At 46.1% G+C, this 464-nt stretch overlaps 1 protein-coding gene across 1 annotated transcript; it reads right to left on the bottom strand.

Moving 5' to 3' along the window:
• Positions 1–27: 27 nt before the first annotated feature.
• LOC107193239 (probable multidrug resistance-associated protein lethal(2)03659) lies at positions 28–461 on the bottom strand (the record flags this gene model as incomplete). Its single annotated transcript, XM_015582641.1, has 2 exons — positions 28–157; positions 232–461. Coding segments are annotated over 2 exons (360 nt in total), but the record flags the coding sequence as incomplete, so codon positions are not given.
• Positions 462–464: the final 3 nt, after the last annotated feature.

The following is a 464-nucleotide window of genomic DNA, read 5'->3' as shown; positions in this document are numbered from 1 at the left end:
ATAATAAAAATCTGAAATTAATCGTACCGCGATGCATCCAGCGTCCATCACTATGATCCTGTCGCAGTCGATGATGGTGTTCAAGCGATGAGCAACGGTGATGACCGTGCAGTCGGAGAACCTGGTTCGTATTGTTTTCTGGATCAAAGCGTCGGTTCTGAAACAAAGGGCATTTGACGGCAACAGGTATGCAATGTTTTTCATCAACGTGTGCGTAAAAATCGATATTACTGGTTGTCGATGTTGGCGGTGGCTTCGTCCAAAATGAGAATCCGATTGTTTTTCAAGACGGCCCTTGCTAAACAGATCAATTGCTTCTGGCCGATGCTCAAGTTGCCTCCACTGTATTGCAGTTTTTGATCAAGGACGAGATCGTTAAGCTCCACTTGGTGAAGACTGTCCCACAACGTCGTATCGTCGTAGGAGTTGAACGGATCCAGATTGTTGCGTACAGTGTCGGTGAA

This window comes from Dufourea novaeangliae, unplaced genomic scaffold (genome assembly GCF_001272555.1).
Source record: "Dufourea novaeangliae isolate 0120121106 unplaced genomic scaffold, ASM127255v1 C1039884, whole genome shotgun sequence".
Classification (NCBI taxonomy): Eukaryota; Metazoa; Arthropoda; class Insecta; order Hymenoptera; family Halictidae; genus Dufourea; species Dufourea novaeangliae.
Note: the sequence above shows the minus strand (reverse complement) of the source record. Positions and strands in the feature narration are given on the sequence as shown.